General features: G+C 42.2%; 1 protein-coding gene across 3 annotated transcripts in view; it reads right to left on the bottom strand.

Annotated features, from left to right (window-relative positions):
• The window catches only part of SH3RF2 (SH3 domain containing ring finger 2), a 101,545-nt gene extending 82,480 nt beyond the window's left edge, over positions 1 to 19,065 (bottom strand). Inside the window, exons 1-2 of one of the 3 annotated variants that reach the window (XM_020806436.3) lie at positions 18,306 to 19,065; positions 16,694 to 17,210 (exon numbers count right to left, since the gene is read on the bottom strand). In XM_020806436.3, the coding sequence (XP_020662095.3) occupies positions 16,694 to 17,074 (381 nt within the window). In that variant the 5' untranslated portion in view covers positions 17,075 to 17,210; positions 18,306 to 19,065. Of the gene's footprint in view, positions 1 to 16,693; positions 17,211 to 17,670; positions 17,893 to 18,305 lie in introns of those variants that run through there. The other 2 variants (XM_020806444.3, XM_078385771.1) reach the window with 2 other exon arrangements.
• Positions 19,066 to 19,412: the final 347 nt, after the last annotated feature.

Genomic DNA, 19,412 nt, shown 5'->3' with positions numbered 1-19,412 from the left:
CACCATATAATATACACACTGAAGAGGGAAGGGCCAGGAGACATCATGTACAGAGAAAATGGTGTAGAACTTCTGTTCGTTGCCAGAAGAAGCACATACTATAATTATGCTTAATGAGGTAGTTCTGATTTTCCATTTTGTTGACATGGGATTATTAGGATATTTCCAGCTCACATTGTTAGAACTCTGGCAGGGGAATCATTATGTTAAGAAAGGAAAAGAGAGAGAGAGAGAGAGAGAGAGAGAGCGCATCAGTGTAGTACGTACATAGGAGCAGAAGCTGGGCAGTACATCAAGGAGCCAATCATTATCAAAATCTAGAGTAATTGCCTCTGATTTACCATCCTGATCCTGCTTGAGGTCGTATGGGACCCAAAAGAATTGCAGAAGAAGCAGACTCATGCTCTGCCACTGGGGAATATGGCTTCAGCTTATAACAATCCTGTCTTTTGTGATTTGACTGAGAGAGCAGCTGAGCAAGATGTTAGAATGATGATGGGTGCCACTTGGGATTGCAGAGCGAGGCTCACTGTCCCCCACTGCGACAAAATGCAGAAAGCTTAGGTTGAAACTGTATGCAGATTTACTGGGGAAAATGAACACAGAGGACTGGCCTGTTAATATCACTCTTATCCTGATGCAGGAAATAGTCAAAAACATGCCTTGCCTTATTTTCAAACCAGCCCCCAATGTGGAACAGTCTAGAATTCTATTGTCCGTCTGCACCTTCATTGGTGGTTTGGGGCCAGCCAGGGAAAACAGAAATACATTTCTGTTTTCTGCTAAATTATATGAAGGCATTTCATATGCTGCTTGAATTTTCCCCCTCTTACTTTATTCCTGAATTCTACTGCTTCAGAGCAAGCTCTGAACCATGCATTGTGCTGCCCTATAGGAAAGAAGCGCTGTTGCTTTCCAAGGGCTGTCCAACAGAGCTGAAGAGTCGGTAGCTCCTGCCTGCCACATGCCCCCCCAATCAACTGCCTAAATCTGCCATCTCACTCGAACAGTATGGATGCCATGGGCTCAGAGGAATCTATGACTCCATAAATGATGCCATGGCTATGCCTTCTGCAGGAGCAGAGCTGCTGAGGACAGGATGTTGTGGAGGTCATGCATACATAGGGTCATACATAGGATCAGCGTCAATTTGACAGCCGGTAACAGCAGCAGCAATAACAGATTTTCCATGAGGAATCTGTAATTTGCATTTTCAGCATTACTGTCTGAACTTTAGTGTGGCTGTGGGAAGGCCAAATGTGTTTGGGGCAAAGGTTCTAGTGCAAAAGGTCCCCAGTTGTGCTCTGTTACCTTGCAGAAACTGTTAGTCTGGGAGGGTGACTTTAGCACACTATTATACATAGCCTGATGCCTTCTTAACTGCAATGTTTTCATCCTTTGGAAAATCTGGGAATGGTAGTTTGGTGAGATACATAACACTCACTATTAGAGACCTCAAATGCTCTCCCAAAACAAGACAGAGAAGTCAGTGAACTGCAAGTCCCAGGATTCCATAGGGTGGCACCGTAGCTATTCAAGTGGCATCAAAGTGGCAGAACTCTAAAATGTAGATACCCTCTGAGAAGAGGAAAATGCACACCATCAATGCATTTTTTACTTTCGTTTGCCTCTTGGCAGAAGCTCCTTGTCTTCTCTCTCACACACCAAATCAAATAAGGAACCCACTACTCCAGTGCCACTCCTTGGGTGGAATTTGTTGCCTGCCAGGGCTGCCTTGAAGTAGGAGAGCAGGTGAGCAGTCTCTCATGGAATGTGTCACCAGGCCATTAGCCCCTTTGCCACTCAGATCAGCCGCAGGCAAGGGCCTGGCACCGCTCGCAGGAGCAGCAGGAGTTGATCCAATGAAGATGCGCAGCTAGTTTTTCCTATGGTCAAATAAAACCAGAGGCAAAACTCTGCTTCTCACACCATGGTGTACAGATCCAAAAGGGAGGGAGCTCAGTCTGCCTTGGAATCATACATCATGGCCATAAACACTGGCCTGTAATTGTGTCTGTTGGAGAAGGCTGGAGAGACCTGGGCGGTTGTTGGGCAGATTCAGATAGCACAGATCAACTCTGGTTAGGATGCTTCTAAAGATGCCTTATACAAGTCTAGACAACCTATATGTCTTCTTCAGTATGGGCAAAAGCAGTTCCATATGATTTTTGGACAAAGGTAATTTCTGTCACCTGCTTGCTATCTGATCCTTCTGCTGGAAACAACAGAGGTGAATCCTGCCACCTTTTGCATGGCAGGAGACCACACGAGATTCCTTTCCTACCCCAAAATGAGTCTGGTCATCATATGGTCATTTCCCCCCGACATCAACTCCCACTTAGTTCCACCCAAAACTTGGATATAACTTACAGTTACAAATAATGAATTACTTGGAATTAAATTCTTTTAATGTTATAACTAAGGCATATCTATGTTCTGTTTTTTTTTTAGTTTAAAAAGCTGGCTTGAATTGGAAGAAAGGTGTTTGTGTTTTCAAATCACACTCCCTGTGTTAATCAATGATACAATATATTCGCAAAGGCTTTCATGGCCGGGATCTAATGGTTGTTGTGGGTTTTTCGGGCTCTTTGGCCGTGTTCTGAAGGTTGTTCTTCCTAATGTTTCACCAGTCTCTGTGGCCGGCATCTTCAGAGGACAGCAATGATACAGTGTCTGAGGTCACACTAGCAACAGCTTTTGTGGATTTTCTGTTTGCAGTTTTCCTTAAATACCCCAACCTGTAGCTTAGGATGAATCTTTGTGCATCTGATGAAGTGCAATCCAGTGTCAATGAAGGACTGCACCATTATAAATTTGTTTGTCCTTTATGTGCTACAGCACCCTTTTGGTTTTAGACACACTTGCCTCTCTGGAAATTGCCTGATATATTCTATGTCCATGATGAAAGGAGAGGTTGTTACTTACATAGTTTTGTGTAATCAGCTTGCCAAACGCCCCCATCACTTGTGTAGAGAAATTGTGCCATTTTATGGTAACTTCTCCATAATTTCAATCCTGTTTCTCTGCTTTTTAGCACTTGAAGATAACTTCAATCTTGTCACACAGAACAATACTGTCAAAAAGTGAAGTTGTCATTTCAATTTCTTCCTATAATTATATTCTGAGAATTCAAGGCACTTGGAGTTTCTTTAACTATGTTTTTCTACTGGGAGGGCAGGAAGAAACTTTGCAGCCACCCTAAGCAAAAAAGCAGAAAATAAAACCCACTCCCTGTAGTTGTGTGTCTTCATATGACACACCAAATATTCTTAGTGTTCCTTTGATTTATTTTAGGTCAATGGCCAAACTTGGAGCACTGATAGTATGGCTAGTAAGAGAGACAGAGTAGTCACACTAGGTTGGTTTTCCCCACTTCCCAGTTGTGTCAGTTCTCAGTTAGAAACAGACATTAGAGATAGCCCATGACTAGAACAGGGAAATTCCTAATTAACCTATGCATCTGACTGTGACAGCACAAGTATCACCTCTGAGATTATGCAGACCAGCTTCAATGTATTCGCGAAGGCACCAGCAAAACTTCAACAAAAAAGAGGAAAGTTTGAAACTAACAAAACTTGGCTCCCAGCTCTCAAAAATACAGCGTGCAAAAGGTCAACGAACTCTACCCAGCCACAAGGACAGGGGATCACTACACACAAAAGACCAGCTAATGATACCCATCAACCACAGTGACAGATAATCTCTCCTTCTTATCACAACAATACACCCACAAGAAGACATACTAATCACCCATCTACTGAAAAGGACAAAAGCCCATCTCACAGCCATAAATACTCCACTCCCAAGCCAACTACATCAGAGCACAGAGTGCTGTCCTCTGAAGATGCCGGCCACAGAGACTGGCAAAATGTTAGGAAGAACAACCCTCAGAACACGGCCAAAGAGCCCGAAAAACCCACAACAACCATCAGACCAGCTTTCTTTGTCTGATGATTAGCCTTCCAGTCTTAAACCTGTGATTCATGTGAAATCTGATTTCCCAAACAGGGAAAGATCTTCTCAACCACTTTTTGCAACATTGAGTGTGACATGTTCAAATACTGTGGGATTTGCTCCACTTATAAAATGGGCAAATTTGAAGTACAGTATTTCTTTTTACTAACCACATGACAGAAAGGCTGTTTTTCACTGGTCCAGCCCTTTTTGCTTCCAAGGTGGCTTTTTACTCTGCTGCTGAAGAGCTTTGACTTTTTTTTTTTTTTCTAGCCAGAACGATTCAAACCCCCAGTCTGGGACTATTTCTGAGGCACAACTAAATTTTCCATGTAATATTCAATTTCTGAGATTGAAATTGGAAATATGAGATTGGTGTGACTAGAAAGAGCCTTCTTAACCCAGTTCCTTCAATGGTCTTCCCATTGAAAAACTTTGAGGAAAGAAGACTGAGGGGAAATTTGATAGCACTTTTCAAATACTTGAAAGGTAATCATGCAGAGAAGGGACAGGATCTGTTCTTGATCATTCCAGAGTGCAGGACATGTAATACATAATGGGCTCAAGCTACAGGATGCCAGATTTAGGCTGAACAACAGAAAAAACTTCTTAACCATTAGAGCAGTATGATAATGAAACCAATTACCTTGGGAGGTAGTGAGTGCTCCAATGCTGGAAGAATTTAAGAGAAATTTAGACAACCGCCTGGCAGGTAACTTTTGATCTGTATTCCTGCATTGAGCACAGAGTTGGGCTTGATGGGCTTATAGGCCCCTTCCAACTAAACGATTCTATGAAAAATCTGGTCCAGTCAGTTTTTCTACTGTGGAATAGAGACCAACACAATAGCTGAAATCCCATAGCATTGCTATGCAAGAGGCATAACATCAGGAAGCAAATTGCCTCAAGTTAAGATATCTTCAGAGACATTATCTGTTGCATACTGAGTCCTGCAACTTGGTGTGCAATAGATAATGTCTTCAGAGGTTTCTTAAGGCAATTTGCCTGCAAAAGTTATACCTTTTATGTAACAGTGCAAAAAGGATTTCAGACGAAATGCAATTCAGATCTATATTAAAACTTAGTATCAAACTCATAAGCTTCAAGAGTTCACACCCAAAATGTATGAGGAAGGTGACCTCAAAACGCATATACAAGAACCCATATTCAATTAGGATTTAGGTAAAAGTGATCAGTTGTGCAATACATGCACACGCATGCATGCATGCACACACACAAATCAAGGAAATCAAGTGGTTCCAAGGAAGGAAGGATCATAGAATCATGGAATTGCTGTAGGGTTGGAAGGGACCTTGGAGGTCTTCTAGTCCAACCCCCTGCCCAAGGCAGGAGACTTCATACCATCCTGGACCTCATACCATTTCGGTTAGATGTCTGTCCAATCTTTTCTTGAAAACTTCCAGGAATCAGTATTTGAAGTAAAGAGGCCACTTTTGTATCACCGAATCAGAAGGTACAGCTTTGCTTAATTTGTCTATTGAGATATATGTGTGTAGAATATAATTCAACAAAACTGGCTGAGGGGGTCAAAATAGACATTAAAGGAATATATATCCCATGTAATAAACTCATTTATAACTCATTCATTCCCTTTAATAAATTCATTTATCCAATGGATTTCCACCAATATTTTGTCTAAGCTGTGTGCATGTGTGCATGCACTCCATCAGGGTTGCACATTGGCAGCTGCAGTTCGCGCCTGTTTAGTTCCAGTTTCATCTGGAACTCTGCCACTGTGTGTGCAAACGGGGTCAATTCCTGTGCAGTCAGGCAAGAAATTATAGGGAACATGGATTCCCACCCATGTTTCTTGACCTATATAATATTCAAAACAACTCAGCCTAGCTCTTTCTAATTTATAAACCAGCATTTTGGAAGAAGGAATAAATCTTGCCATATCCACCGAGGCAATTTATTTGCAGGTTTAGGGCCCTCCTTCAGTAGCATTTATCTATATACGTCATTAGATTGCACTAGCACCATATTCCCTCTTACCCGTTTGCTTTGATTCTAGGCTGTTTTCTCCCTTCAAATGTTACTATATATATTGTGTGGGGAAAGAATGGATTTAATGGTCAGAAAGCATCATCTTTTAAATTATTTAAGCCCCCTTGTGTTCTGCTCTTTCCAAACCCTTTATTCATCTTGGCTAAAGAAATTGCATTCCTCACAATTTGCTTGTGTGTAGTGGAAAAGCTCTTTTTAAGACTTTCTTTTTAAAAAGTAAAGTCTTGAGGATTTTTTGCCTGGGCTTTAGAGATCTAAAGAAATTTTGGGGTTTTTAAAAGAAAACAGTTGATGATTGTTCTGATTGTGTGTGTGTGTGTGTGCGTGCGCGCATGCGCATGTGCGTGCGTGCATCAAAATTCCTCCTGCCCTCATGATGGATCAGCACACTGTACATTATAAAAGAAACACTGACCTCCATGTGAAGGTGACCAACTGCACATACATGATGTGAGTGTTTGTGAAAACAGCACCAAAAAACTGAGAAACTTTCTGAGAAGTCCAAATACAGTATTTTTCAGGTGACTATATATCAGAATAGAAAATTTTAACATTATTGTCAAATAATAATGGACAAATCCCTTCTTCTCCTATTGCTATGATGAAACGCCACAAATGTTTTGTATTCACAATGCTTCAATTTAGTATGCTGAGTGTGGGTGACAAGTGACTGAGTTTAAGAAACAGTAACTTTCTGTATGTCATGTAGACTACAATTGTATGCTTACTCAGGACACAATGCAACTTACTTTTCCAGTAAAACCGATACGATTGTGCTGTTAGGGAGAGGATGCTACAGCTGAGATTTTAATCTGGGATTTTGGGGCATACGTTGTTAATCTGTACATCAACTCCCATACATATACTTGTAAGAGTTAACTAGATGCTCAATGGATGAGATAAAAACAGAGGCTTAACTCCAACACAGTGCTCACAATGCTCATTTTTGGACACCTCAATTCCACAGCCCTCTTTGGCAACATGAAACCGTTTTAGGATAGCATCCTAGCATCCTTGGGATAGATTTTTGGGCTTTGTCAGGTGCATAGCCATCTGCAGGAAAGACAAGGGATTGCTCCTTTTTTGCTTCTGCTTGTGGACGTGGTGGCGCTGTGGGCTAAACCGCAGAAGCCTGTGCTGCAGGGTCAGAAGACCAAGCAGTCGTAAGATCGAATCCACGCGACGGAGTGAGCGCCCGTCGCTTGTCCCAGCTCCTGCCAACCTAGCAGTTCGAAAGCATGCAAATGCAAGTAGATAAATAGGGACCACCTCGGTGGGAAGGTAACAGCGTTCCGTGTCTAAGTCGCACTGGCCATGTGACCACGGAAGATTGTCTTCAGACAAAGCGCTGGCTCTATGGCTTGGAAACGGGGATGAGCACCGCCCCCTAGAGTCGAACACGACTGGACAAAAATTGTCAAGGGGAACCTTTACCTTTACCTTTGTGGAATTTAGTCTTCGTGATGGCTGTAACAACCACTCCCTGTTTTGAGTGTGGATACTGGGAGATAGTCCAGAAAAGCAACATCTCTAAGTTCTGTAATTTCAGTTGATTTAAAAAACTATTTTCTAAATATTATCTGTTTCCCTAGTTGGTTTGGGGGCATTTTCAGCCATGATTTTCCACTCCAGCTACTGCTGCATGGTGATAGTAGTGTGTTCATTTGTACTATGTGCTGAGAATATTTTCTAGAGCTGTGCAGATCTGTGTCTTGGGACTCCATATCCCATAATTCTCCAGGGACCTATCCTGTTCCAGAGAATTCTGGGATCTATAGCCCCAGAAGATAAATTTGCGCACCTCTAGTATTTTTTTTTCTTTTTTAAAAAATCAAAGACATCATGAAAAAGGAAGATGGAAGCAAACAGAACAGCAATGATCCAACTGAAGAGAGGAGCAGAATATGACGAACCACCAAAACTACAAGGAAAATAATATCCAACATGAGACAAATGTTAGATAATCTATTGTGGCAATTTGTAGGATGTTTCAGAGATTTCAGGCAGATCTGGGTTATTCTGGTTAATTCTGACTTTTGCCTGTGGTGGATTCTAATTCTAAATTATTTGGCCAAATGCTAAAGTTTTCTTTTTCAAAAACATGATCAATCAAATAGCAAAAAAGGAAGGAAGGAAGGAAGGAAGGAAGGAAGGAAGGAAGGAAGGAAGGAAGGAAGGAAGGAAGGAAGGAAGGAAGGAAGGAAGGAAGGAAGAACACTGGCTCAAATCCTATTGCTTAACATAATAGATTGCACTAGAGAAGACCCACTGAATCAATGGGGACTTGGGGAGTCAACTTAACTGTGAGTTTCATTGATGCAAATGGGCCTAGTCTAATAATGGTTTACTTTAGTAAGTTGCAGTTAAAGTCATTGTCGTTTAGTCATGTCTGACTCTTCGTGACCCCACGAAGGAGGGGTCAGGCCCTCCTATCTTCCACTGCCTCCCGGAGTTGTGTCAATTTCATGTTGGTTGTTTCGATCACACTGTCCAACCATCTCATCCTCTGTCGTCCCCTTCTCCTCTTGCCTTCACACTTTCCCAACATCGGGGTCTTTTCCAGGGAGTCTTCTCTTCTCATTAGATGGCCAAAGTACTGGAGCCTCAGCTTCAGGTTCTGTCCTTCCAGTGAGCACTCAGGGTTGATTTCCTTCAGAATGGATAGTTTTTTTCTCCTTGCAGTCCAGGGGACTCTCAAAAGTCTCCTCCAGCACCAGAATTCAAAGGTATCAATTCTTCAGCAGTCAGCTTTCTTTATGGTCCAGCTCTCACTTCTGTACATCACGAAAGGAAAAGCCATAGCTTTGACTATTCAGACTATTGTTGGCAAGGCGATGTCTCTGCTTTTTAAGATACTGTCAAGGTTTGTCATCGCTTTCCTCCCAAGAAGCAGGTGTCTTTTAATTTCGTGGCTGCTGTCTCCATCTGCAGTGATCATGGAGCCCAAGAAAGTAAAATCTGTCACTGCCTCCATATCTTCCCCTTCTATTTCCCGAGAGGTGATGGGACCAGTGGCCATGATCTTTGTTTTTTTGAGGTTGAGTTTCAGACCGTTTTTTGCACTCTCCTCTTTCACCCTCATTACAAGGTTCTTTAATTCCTCCTCACTTTCTGCCATCAGAGTGGTATCATCTGCATATCTGAGGTTGTTGATATTTCTTCCGGCAATGTTAATTCCGATTTGGGATTCCTCCAGTCCAGCCTTCCGTATGATGTGTTCTGCATATAAGTTAAATAAGCCGGGGGACAATATACAGCCTTGTCATACTCCTTTCCCAATTTTGAACCAATCAGTTGTTCCATGTCCAGTTCTAACTGTTGCTTCCTGTCCCACATATAGGCTTCTCAGGAGATAGATATCACTCCCATTTCTTTAAGGACTTGCCATAGTTTGCTGTGGTCCACACAGTCAAAGGCTTTTGCATAATCAATGAAGCAGAAGTAGATATTTTTCTGGAACTCTCTGGCTTTCTCCATAATCCAGCGCATGTTAGCAATTTGTTCTCTAGTTCCTCTGCCCCTTTGGAATCTAGCTTGTACTTCTGGGAATTCTTGGTCCACATACCTCTGAAGCCACCCTTGTAGGATTTTGAACATAACCTTGCTAGCGTGTGAAATGAATCCAATTGTACGGTAGTTGGAGCGTTCTTTGGCACTGCCTTTCCTTGGGATTGGGATGTAGACTGATATTTTCCAATCCTCTGGCCACTGTTGAGTTTTCCAAACTTGCTGGCATGTTGAATGTATCACCTTAACAGCATCATCTTTTAAAATTTTAAATAGTTCAACTGGAATGCCATCACCTCCACTGGACTTGTTGTTAGCGAGGCTTTCTAAGGCCCACTTTTCACTCTCCAGGATGTCTGGCTCAAGATCAGCAACTACATTGTCTGGGTTGTCCAGGATATCCAAATCTTTCTTGTATAATTCCTCTGTGTATTCTTGCCACCTCTTCTTGATGTCTTCTGCTTCTGTTAGGTCCCTCCCATTTTTGTCCTTTATCATGTCCATCTTTGCACAAAATGTTCCTCTAATATCTCCAATTTTCCTGAACAAATCTCTGGTTTTTCCTTTTCTGTTATTTTCCTCTATTTCTTTGCATTGTTCATTTAAGAAGGCCCTCTTGTCTCTCCTTGCTATTCTTTGGAAGTCTGCATTCAATTTTCTGTAACTTTCACTATTTCCCTTGCATTTTGTTTCCCTTCTCCTCTCTGCTATTTCTAAGGCCTCGTTGGACAGCCACATTGCTTTCTTGCATTTCCTTTTCTTTAGGATGGTTTTCATTGCTGCCTCCTGTACAATGTTACGAGCCTCTATCCAAAGTTCTTCAGGCACTCTGTCCACCAAATTGAGTTCCTTTAATCTGTTCTTTACTTCCACTGTGTATTCATAAGAGATTTGGTTTAGATTATACCTGATAAACAGGATTTATGGAGGCATGTCAACAAATCTTCATTGATTCAGTGGGTCTTCTCTAGTGCAAATTTCTACACTAAACAGCAGGATTTTAGCCAGTAAGCCACATTTGATCTATTCCCTAATTAATTCTTCTTATGTATCTGCAGAATGCAAGCATATTGCTTTCTCCTTTAACAGATTGTGAGGGTTTATGTGACTGCTTTCTGCTTTGCCAAAAAATGGTTATGGTGTTCTCTCATTCAGGATGCAGTTTCCAAATGGCTAGAATCAGTGCTGTGAAGAATCCAGTGAAGAGCAATAAACATGAGTAGAAACAGAAAAATAAACAAATAAAGGTACCAAAGTTACTATGGTTGAGTCCAAACAAACAAGCAAGCAAGTATCAATAGAGAATATTTGGTGCACTCCACATTCCCTCATTTCTATTCATGAATCCAAAATACCAACTTTCTCCAGCCCATACAAAATGGATCCTTAGAAAATAGAGAGCACACATCTGCCTTCTTTGCTGCTGTAAAGTACAAACCAATTCTAGTTGTTCATTTCTACTTAAGTTGCTACAGTTTTTATTTATTTCTGTAAATTTGAGTAGGCTTGTTATAAGAATAGTAAGTGCTTTAAGTCCCACACCTATGAATCTGATGCATTTGCAACCTCTGCAATTTCTTGAGGCTGTTGAGCATGGAAATAGAATAAGGCTGAGCATCACTCTGTGTGGAGCGTCACCTTTGAAGAAATCAAGACTTTGTGAATTGAATGTGATGCCAATTTTGTCCTTCTTGCTTTCACCCCACTGCCAGACCTGCGAAGGGTTCAATTTCCCAGGTATTGCTTTCTGGGAAGCTGCTCCTGCAGCTCTGGCCTATAAGTAAGCTGCCTGCTGAGAGGCAGGGAAGGAGCGGATTCATGGATGCAGGAATGTGTAGAGTGTGCCTGGTGCCAGGAGACTGCCTTGTGAAATATAATTTGGAGCAGCAGAGTGGAAGACAAAGTTTGGTGTGGGTAGAGCTGGCTTCCCACTGAGGATTCAGAGAAATCTGAAGAAGAGAAAGCAAGAGAACAGACATTTTAAAATTCCTTTAGAGTTAGGTGTCTGGCTCCAGGAAGAAAAGCCAGCCTGTGTAGCCTTGAGCAAGCTGTGCCATCTTACTGGGGCCCCAGGAGAAAGGAACGGTCAACCGCTTCAGAGAACTTTTGATCTTAAAAAAAAACCTAGAAAGAGCCACCAAAACTGACATTATGGCACGCAACTGGAAATAGGTAAGGCCAGCCATGTATGTGTATCTCTATCTAGCAGAGAAACACAGCAAAAGGAAGACAACTAAAGAGATGAACCAGCCTTTCTCTTTGCATAAGTCCTAGCAATTTATGTGTTATTTCTGACAAATGTTAACAATGTGTCACTGCAGCAGATTATTGGGAACACTCTATGCAACAAACAAGCAGCAGCATCTAAATTACTGCCTTTCTTCTCATAAGGGATTGTGAAGTTTATAGTCTATTAATTTTTTTAAAAAGTCTCCAGAACCTTGTGAGGATGGAGGGAAATGACTGCAGAGGTTCTGAAAAGTCTGAAGGAAAAGCCTAACATCACTCCAGGCAGCCATAGCTGTTACCTCACAAGATTTCTTTCTATAGGATAAATGGTGATAATGATGGCAGTTAAGGATCTTTGATGCATTTGAAAGAATTATTATGGGAGAGAACATGCTGTGTGTTAGATAACTAGAATTTGTGGATTAGTGGGAGCCCTAGAGTTTTGTGACTTGCCTGCCTTGATGCTGAATGAACATCAGAGAGCGAGGTGCATTCCCTTTCCAAATCTTGGATCTGCAGATAGCCAGGTGAAGAAGATGGTGCCCCTTTCCATTTCCATGTGCAAAACCCAGTTGGACTGGCAGTAGACTTATTTCAGCCCTGGCAATGGGATAGCATCTGCCACTTAACACCTAAGGCTACTTTTGTGGGGGCATGGACAGCAATTCCCCACAGCACGATCACCTTAAGAGATTACTTCATTCTGCCTAATGATACGACGGGCCAGTTCCATCCCCACATGCCATATAATGGTCAAAAGACTTATGATTATCTCTGTAGCCCCTTTCTTAACATATGCAATGCTGGACTCCCTTTTGCTATCAGTTCCTCAGCAGCATGTCCACAGGACCTTCTAGTCCAGGAAAACCTCATGCTCAGAGCATCCATTCGTATTGTGGTGTGGTCCTCCATCCACCTAATGCAGTCCCGTGGGCAGTTTAGTTCCTCTTCTTAGTGGCCCAGCCACGGTATTGGCTTCCTGTGCTTCACTCTTAGCATTTGGGTGATGGCTTACAGCAGAAGTCACAGATAGGTGGCCTTTTCATCATCCACTGCCATTGGTTATATTAGCTGGATATGATGAGAGTTACAACCCAACAACATGTATATATTAAATGGCCTAAAGATTTCTTCTCTTTTGGCCTTCCTCCTTATTCGCACGTCTAGATCTCACCAACAGACTGTGTATTCTTTTAAAGCCTCAATTCTTGCACAGACATTTCAACAATCTAACACAATACATTATAAATATAGACTAATGGGTAACAGCAGAATAGAAAGCACTCAGTTATCAACATACTGGAAACACATGTTTCTTTTTCTTGCATTCTTCCATTATATACCTCGAGCTCATGATTTTGTTCCTATAAAATGCAATTCTGTTCTCAAGGTACACTTGCTTAAGAAACAGAGGAATCAGCAGAAATCCCACTGTAGAGATGGAGTGCCGGATAGGCCACCAAAACAGAACATTGGGAGAACATCTCAGGTGCAACAGCTGGATGGATGGATGGATGGATGGATGGATGGATGGATGGATGGATGGATGGATGGATGGATGGATGGATGGATGGATGGATGGATGGAGCAGAGGAGCAAGGAGGACATGATTATATAAAGGAGGCAAAAATTTTCATGGTACACTCTATAGCGGTCCATAACCCAGACTCCACTGCACAGTTCCCTTGCTTGCTAAAGTTCACTGATTGTACATCTTTCTTCCAATGGGGGATGCAGGGACGTCGAATGGTTTGGCTTTCAGGAGATTCCAATTGTCCACTTTCTGAACCTGCCTGTTTGTGCCCTTAATTGTTGCCCAGTTCTCTGTGTTTATTGCAAGAAAGAGAGTGGCAAAATGATAGATATACTTCAGTACTTCTCCCACCATTGACATGCGTACTACTTGTGTGTCTCTCCTCCACCCTTCCAGTCTGCACAGCATGCGTCCAATGCGGTGGCTGTTCTGCTGGGTGGGCAGCAACATGTCTCCATTCTTGGAGTGTGTTCTCCAATCCTGAGTACAGGATTCTTCTGCTAGGGGCTCAAGCAGTCACATTAGAGTGATCTAGCATGATGATGAGTGTTTTGTGCACCAGTTTGGCATGACAGCTCTGGAAATGTAGGTTATGGATACATATACAAATAGCAACAAATCAATAATGCATTGTACTTTCTAGCCGTTTGTAGCTGAAGCTGATCTATTTTTATCAAAAGTATTGGTAACCCTTACTACTCTTTTACATAACATCAGATCCCATTCACCAAGCTTTATGGACTGTACTTAGATTTACTTATTATACTGACCTTGTAGTCTTTTTTAAAAATCCTCATGAATACCTTTGTATTCCACTTCCATGGACTCTTTGCCACACTGTTAAAAATCTTTTCTCCATGCTCCTCCATAAGATATGGTGTATTCATGGATGAATGAAATGGGTCACAAGAGGAGGACACTCTTACCCTCTTTCTTGACATTTCTACCACTCCCAGACCCCTCAGTCAGTTAACGATTATACTTGTGTCAGTTTATTATAAAAATCCTTACTTTTGGGAGTTGAACAATATATCATTTCGTGATGCCTTTGCTAATTAATAACAGGAGGTCTATACTTATCCCAAGTTCCTCTTAGTATTATTTATAGGTGCAGCTTCCTAGATCCTTACTTGGCAGTAAGCATAACTCTAAGACGTATTCTTGAATCATCGTGCATAGGTGTGAGAAGCTAGGATTTCAAATGGAAGTCCTGATGCCCCCCTTCTTTTTGTTTGTTTGTTTGTTTAGATCTTCAGGCCTTTGGGGCTAGGATTGAAAGCCAGTCCATTTTCACTATGGGTTTATGCTATTTTTCTATATGCCTGTTGTTATATGCCATCAAGTCAGAACCAATGTATAGTCACCCTAAGAGGGCATTTAAGGTAAAGGAGTGGTTTTACCGGTTCCACACACACCCAGTCAGTTTCCATGGATGATCAGGGAATTGAACCCAGGCCTCCTGAGTTTTGGTACATCACTCTATCCACTGCAACAGTGGTTCCCAACCTTGGGTCCCCAGATGTTCTTGGACCACAACTCCCAGAAGCATTCACCACTCGCTGTACTGGCCAGGATTTCTGGGAGCTGTAATCCAAGAACATCTGGGAACCAAGGTTTCCTCTAAGGTGTGTGTCTGAGAGTGTACATGCAACTCTGCCCCTTTCTGAGCAGGGCTCCTCCTTCTCCACACCCCCACAACAATCATTTTCAGCCCCTTTGGTTCTGGTTGCAAAGGATCTCTGTGACGTTGCACACGTGAGGGGCAGAGCCCCACGCAGTGGAGGCTGAAAATTAGAGGAAATGTTGCTGGGAACCTAAGGTTAGGAACCACTGCACTGCGCCACAGTGAGTATCTTATATCCCTGTCCCTTCTGCTTAATCTTGGCTCATTTGCCAGGGTTATCCATTGTTAGTCAAATGTTGGTTCATTTCTAACTCTCATCTCTTGTTGACCACATTTTACATGGCGATAAAATCTCAAAAGGCCCAACTTCCAATAAATCTACTCATGTCACACATTGTTGGTGGGTGCCGTGCACCACTGCTCTCTAACCTGATGTGACTGCCCAAAAACCGACTTGAAATGAAGGATTTTATTTTCTAGACATAAAGCACTGGTATTCTTTAGCTGTTCTAAATATTTGTGGGTGAAAACAAAGCCATAATGTAGGAGGTTGCTCTCTTTCAGCTATATTTCTCTCTCTTGTGTTCATTTTAGTGGGACTTCTGCAGAACTACCAATAGCTAGCCTTCATGAAGAAATAGAATTGCACAATGAATATCACAGGTGCTTTTGCTATGTGCCTATGATAAGGTTTATGAAACTAGATTGAGAGGTGCACAGTATATGATTGATCTAGGTTACAGATAATTTCAAGTTTGTCAGGTACAGGAAGAAGACACTGGGTTGTTTTCACCCACTGTGACTTACTGTTGTTGCTTCTCCGGTTCTAATGAAATTGAAGATGATCTCACACAGAAGAGAGAATAAGCCAGACTAACTTAACAATGATCGAAGTTACTGTGTAAACGTCTCCTACGTAGACCTTTCTGTTACCCTAAATGAACACTGAGGAAGGCAGGATGCAGTAGGACTTCATGAGTTGTATATACTCTTTTGTTAAGAAGATACCTATATAGGGTGAGAGTGCTATGGAGATCTCCCTGCAAAATCATATTATTGCCAAAATAAGAAGCTACCACACTTGGAGATACGAAAGCTCTTCTCACACTGAAGCCTCTCCCTTCACCAAGAGCCTGACTCTCTGCACTCAGCACCTTTACACATGGATGAAGTCAAACATAGGAAAAGAAGGAGCTTACAATGAGTGGATTTTTTTTTCTTTTCTCAGACCCTTGAGAACAGAAGGACTGAAATGACAAGAACCAGAGAATCTAGGGCAGAAGTGACCTACTTTTTATCCATATTCAGATCCAGCCGCATATTTTGAAAGGATCAAATAGCTTATTTCACTTGCTCTGGTTGTAATAGCGCTCAACAACTCTTTATTCCATCCCTCCCTCCCCGCCCCCAAGTTCTGTGAAAATCAAACATTCCTCAGTTCTCGATAGGTGTGAAAGTCATTTCTTCTCTGCCACAGGTATGAATTCTCCATTCTCTGATTTAATCTAAGACTGGAAATAGAACTAACTATAATGCCACTTGAAATGTCTTTGCACAATTTGGGGCTCAGCTGGAGATGGCAATCCCTTGAAAAGTCAGAAGCCAAATTCTTAGCTTGAAATAGTTTCAGCTAGTGTAAATTTGAAGTACTGCAAAAGAGAAAGTTGCTGAACAAAACCAGGTAAGAGAGCGAGACAGCACAGAGACAAACCAGCCAGCAATCTAATGAACTGAACCCCTTCAACCTTCAAATGGAAGGTGGTCTCAATGGGTCCTGCTAATCAAGGGAGTAAAAGAAAGAAATGGACCCTCCTTACCCCTTCCATAGGGATCCTGGGATTGAATGTCAGCCCATAATGATGGAGTTGTAGAGCTCTTGGCTCTCCCCGGACCCTCCTGGTGGAGGCAGGAGAGGAGAGGACCCCAGATCTTTGGAGTGAGCCAAACTTCATCAGATCGGGTCCAAATCTGATCCCATCCAATAGGCGGATCAAAACCAAGTTGGCAGGAAGCTCTTCAATGCTGCATAGAACCAGGGTTCGACATTCAGGGCACCTCAACTCCTTGTGTGACTTCAAGATTCTCTGGAGGCAGGGTTTGCAGAAGGTGTGCTGGCAAGGGAGCACCTTGGCAGAGACATCCAGCTTCTCTAGGCACAGCGGACACTCTAGCATGTCAAATAAAGCTAAATCACCCATGCTTGCAAAGGTTGTTATTCTTGCTCTATTGCAGAACTCCTGTCTCGGGGAGAGCCGGAAAAGTCCACATGACGTTTACAGGAACAAAAGGGTGATTCAGGAAGGTTCCGCAAAAAGGAATTTGCAAACCAGAATCCTGGGGGAAGAAAAAAAACAGAAGGGGGAATTTGCAGAGCCTGACTAGTTCAGTTATTACGAGATGTATGCCACTTACATTTCCAAGCTACGTTTCATGAGCCAGTTTGTGTGGTGTGTTTCCCACCTACCCCAAGCAACAACAAAAGCCCAAATTTGGCATGAGTCACTGGTGAATAAGTGCTGGTGAGCAGACTTTTATCAGATGGCCGAGTTGGGTCCGGAGAAATCAGAAGCACTGATTCAAAGCAAAGTGATTATCCAAATACAATGCATTTCTTTCTGAATGCATAGTAGAGCAATTAGCCCCTCTTAAAATCTTGTTACCCCTCAAAATCTTGTTGCCTTGTGAAAACAGCAAAATAATCACACATAATAAAGACAGAAGGCGCTCTACTAAAACACAGCGCTGAGCACATTTTACCTCTCCTCTCCCCTTTTCTAATCAAACTGGTACTTACACACACACGCTCTGGGAACCACCCGTGCTGATTTTAAACAGCATTTCTTAGTTTTCTTATATTTTCTTGCATGGAAGACACTCTGATGGCAAACCTTACTTCAGCAAATCTGGCAGTTAAAACAGCCTTGCTTGATTTCACGAGATTGACAGTGTCTCAGCTTCTCCTTCGCCTAAGCTGACTTGATAACCCAAAAACAGCCGGGGGCGGGGTGGTGGAATCATTATTCCTCCCTCAGAAGGAAAGTAACTTAACCTGTTTAGCACCTTTCACAATTGTACACCAAGCTGAACTGAAACAGATACTTAATCCCGAATTCATGTCATGGCCTGCAAAAATGAAAGCGTCCCATATCAGGCTGCGTGTGGACTATGACCAAATAAAAGCTGCCTAAATCAATACAGTATTCCTGAGTGTCAATGCTGAGATACACCCCTCCCCACACAGAACTGTGGAGAATCTAGCTTGATGTACACTGCAAATCATTATCTACTGAACATATTTCACACCATTGAGGAAAGGTCATAAGCTTTGGGAGTGAAAGCTTCTTGCTGAGAGCTTCTTCTGTCTGAAAGAGCAAGCTGTGAAGAAAAGAAACAGAAGCAGGCTACTAATTTTTGCAGAATACTACTGACCTTGCATTGGTGACCCCTTCAGAAGTAGTTCACTTGGTGAAGTAACAGCTCCTGATCTTTGCTTTCCCCATTTTCTGCACTCTCCAAATTGAAGCTGCATTGAAAACTTTAACTGGCTGCATTACTCACTTAGCTCAACTTAACACACACTGCCTTGTTAACTCATAGGCTGCCAAGCGGTGACTCCTACACATATTTCAGGCAAGGGAGAAGGATCGAAGTGTGACTATGAACCAGGAGGAGGATGTTTGGTGGGTGGGTGAGTGTTTTAAAATCTTGAGCTATTCTGGCATCATGCCAGTGCGACTCAAATCAATACTTTGGCACAGCAATGATTTTTGATGGAGCTGATCCTGTTTTAGGAACAGAGCAAGGGGAGGAGTGGGAAAGGGGGAGGAAAAAAAACCCAAAAACTACAGCACGCCTGTACACGAAGGCATAGAAAACACCTGCTGGACTGAGGAATTAAGGCTGCAGTCCTACACCCACTTCCTCTGGGAGGGAGCCCCTTGAAATCAATGGGATTTACTGAAGTTAAAATGAAAAAAGAACTGTAAAAACAAAGAAGGGAAAGGGCTGTACACAATCCAATGAAAAGGATGGGTAATGCCTTTATGAGACCATCAACAGAATCTCACAAACAGAATTTAGCTTGAACTTCTCCCAGCCTCTTCATCAGGCTGAGAATTGCCCCCAACTCTGTAATAGGGGTGAAAGCTAACTTCTATTTGTGAGACGTTAATGGTCTGACAACCCCCCCCCCCATTCTTGTTTTTAGATTAGGAGCTTAAATTGTCTTTTTCTGGGAAGGGTGCATTTATTTATAACATTTGCTCTGACAACCCCACTTCTTGCACCATCTCTTAACATCTAAGCATAGCTCTAGTTTTAAAAAAAATCAGATATGTTACAGTAACCTTTGTTGCAATCTTATGTGATATTCTTAGGATGGTTAATTTTGGATGCACTCCTATGCAATATTTTGCATCTATAATAAGTTCTCTCCATAATAAGAATTGCCTTAGGGAAACATTGACAGCATCTGAAATCTGGATTAAGTTGTCTCCCCTTTCCCAATCCATTCAAACGATTGGGGCTAGCCCTCAT

The sequence above is a fragment of the Pogona vitticeps genome, chromosome 2 (genome assembly GCF_051106095.1).
Source record: "Pogona vitticeps strain Pit_001003342236 chromosome 2, PviZW2.1, whole genome shotgun sequence".
NCBI lineage: Eukaryota > Metazoa > Chordata > Lepidosauria > Squamata > Agamidae > Pogona > Pogona vitticeps.
The sequence above is the reverse complement of the archived record's forward strand: the minus strand, read 5'-3'. Positions and strand labels throughout refer to the sequence as shown.